This window comes from Hipposideros armiger, unplaced genomic scaffold (assembly GCF_001890085.2).
Source record: "Hipposideros armiger isolate ML-2016 unplaced genomic scaffold, ASM189008v1 scaffold_47, whole genome shotgun sequence".
Classification (NCBI taxonomy): Eukaryota; Metazoa; Chordata; class Mammalia; order Chiroptera; family Hipposideridae; genus Hipposideros; species Hipposideros armiger.
The window spans coordinates 1,721,581-1,723,695 of NW_017731397.1; the positions used below are offsets into that span (position 1 = coordinate 1,721,581).

The 2,115-nt window shown below is 55.1% G+C and overlaps 1 protein-coding gene across 1 annotated transcript in view; it reads right to left on the bottom strand.

The window, feature by feature from the left end:
* Positions 1 to 652: 652 nt before the first annotated feature.
* The window catches only part of HOXA13 (homeobox A13), a 4,347-nt gene continuing 2,884 nt past the window's right edge, over positions 653 to 2,115 (bottom strand). The window contains exons 3-4 of the mRNA XM_019639874.1: positions 1,619 to 2,113; positions 653 to 897 (exon numbers count right to left, since the gene is read on the bottom strand). Of these exons, the coding sequence (XP_019495419.1) occupies positions 653 to 897; positions 1,619 to 2,113 (740 nt within the window). The remainder of the gene's footprint in view (positions 898 to 1,618; positions 2,114 to 2,115) is intronic.

The window sequence follows — 2,115 nt, forward strand, 5'->3', positions numbered from 1 at the left end:
TAGCTAGTTGTATTCACTGCCAAGACAAATGATCCTGGGAAGAGCTTTCTCTCCCTTTCTCCCTTCATAGTAAATAGTCCAAAATCATTATTTTGGTACCTTCTTCTCTTTTCCCCTCTAAATCTATACATGTTTTGCAGAATATACAACAATGGTCGGATTTTCACTAAGATTTACCTGAGCAGTCACTTAACATGCAAAGGGGATGGTGAAGGCAACCCAAGGACAAACAGATGTTTACAACAGCCTCTTGCTTTTGTAACCAATTTTTGGATTATTACCATATAACATAATGTCCTAAAATATAATAGTCACATAAATACTTACAAGATTTCAGTAAATGCGTAACTTATCTGAAATTGCGTATTTGGGGGTTGGCATTTGACTCTAGAGTTTGTCATTTTAACGGTCTGGGTCTGGTGGGGATGACGGAAGGATTGGCAGTCTTTACCATTTCTTAGAGTAAAGTTTTAAAAGAGTTGTAGATTCCACCAAGGAGAAAGAGATCCCCCCTCAGGAAAGCAAAATGCCAGTGTCTCTCTTTCTCTTTCCCCTTCTTCAATTATTATTAAGCATTATAATCATTATCTGGGTAAAGCAACGAGTTCTGAAGCATTTCTTCAAGTTGCCGGCTTGTTCCACTTTTAATCCATTAACTAGTGGTCTTCAGTTTGTTGATGACTTTTTTCTCTTTGACCCTCCTATTCTGGAACCAGATTGTAACCTGCCGCTCGGAGAGATTCGTCGTGGCTGATATCCGCCTCCGTTTGTCCTTGGTAATGAATTTGTTTGTAGCGTATTCCCGTTCGAGTTCTTTTAATTGCACCTTGGTGTAAGGGACGCGCTTCTTTCTCCCCCGCCTGTAGGAGCTGGTGTCTGAGGGATGAGAGACCACGTCTGGAAGACAGGGAAGAAGGCAAGTTACTCAGGGATCAGACCCAGGCCAGGACACAGGCGACAGCTTGATCTGAGCCACCGGCCTTGCAGCACCAACTGCCCTTTGCCACGCTCTGCACCATCCAGCCTTCTGCCAAACCTGGAGGGTCAGTGGGGAGGGTGGTTAGTTCTGCACTGAAATGAAACCGCCCAGCGCTCCAATGACCATCCCAACCAGGCCATCCTGCCCCGCACAGCGCGCCGGGTTCTCTTGGTCGCCTGGCCCAGCGGCCCACACCTTAGCGCTGGGCTCAGGGGTCAACAGTTCTATGCCTAGCTCCTCAGTATTCCCTAAGACCTAACACTTGATGCTTCTACACAGAAGTCCTTTTTGAGAAAAGGAATATGGGCAATTTAGTAAACTGTTTCCAGGTCCATTTCCCATCCTTAAGTCGGTGACAAGAGCTGGGGAGGGCGGGGCGCAGAGGGAGAAGAAAGCCAGCCAGGGTCCCAGCAAGCTTCTTCCCAGCCATCCCTCACCCAGGGAGAGCCAGGCGCCAGCCCAACTCAAGGGCAGTAGGGGCAGCGCCAGGCAGCCAGGGTCCGGCTCCCAGGGGTGCAGCGCCGCTAGGGCAGGCCAGGGAGAGAGGCAGCAAAGGGGCACCAGGGTGACCCGGGAGCGAGAGGAGGAGAAGCTGGAGCAGAGCCGGAGGACCGGGGCTGAGAAGGGGGCGCCATTTACCGGGCAGAGTGGACTTCCAGAGGTGGGGAGGCTGCGCCTGCTCTTTGGGGCAGTACATTTGGCCGTTCCAGCCGTTGGGCAGCGCCCAGGGCTGGTAGCTTTCCATGGGGAGACCCAGGGGCTCGTGGCGCGACTCGCCGGGGCCCCCGAGGCCCGGTACCACCGGCATATCCAGGTAGCCAGGCACCGGCTGATGGTGGTGGTAAGGCCCGGGCGCGTAGCCCTGGTGGTAGAAGGCGAACTCCTTCGCGCGGGAGCTGAACTCCTCGGCCGCGGGGCCGGCGGTGTCCATGTACTTGTCGGCGAAGGCGGCGGCGGCGGCGGCCGAGGCTGGCTGCGCGCACGACTTGATGGCGTTGGGGTGCGGGCCCATGCGGGCGCACGGGTAGTAGCCGCTGCCGAAGTAGCCGTAGGGCAGCGCCGCGGGCCCCGACGAGCTCTGCGCCGCCGCGGAGCAGGGGCTGCACTGCTTGGCGGCCTCGGCGCCCGCCGGGCCC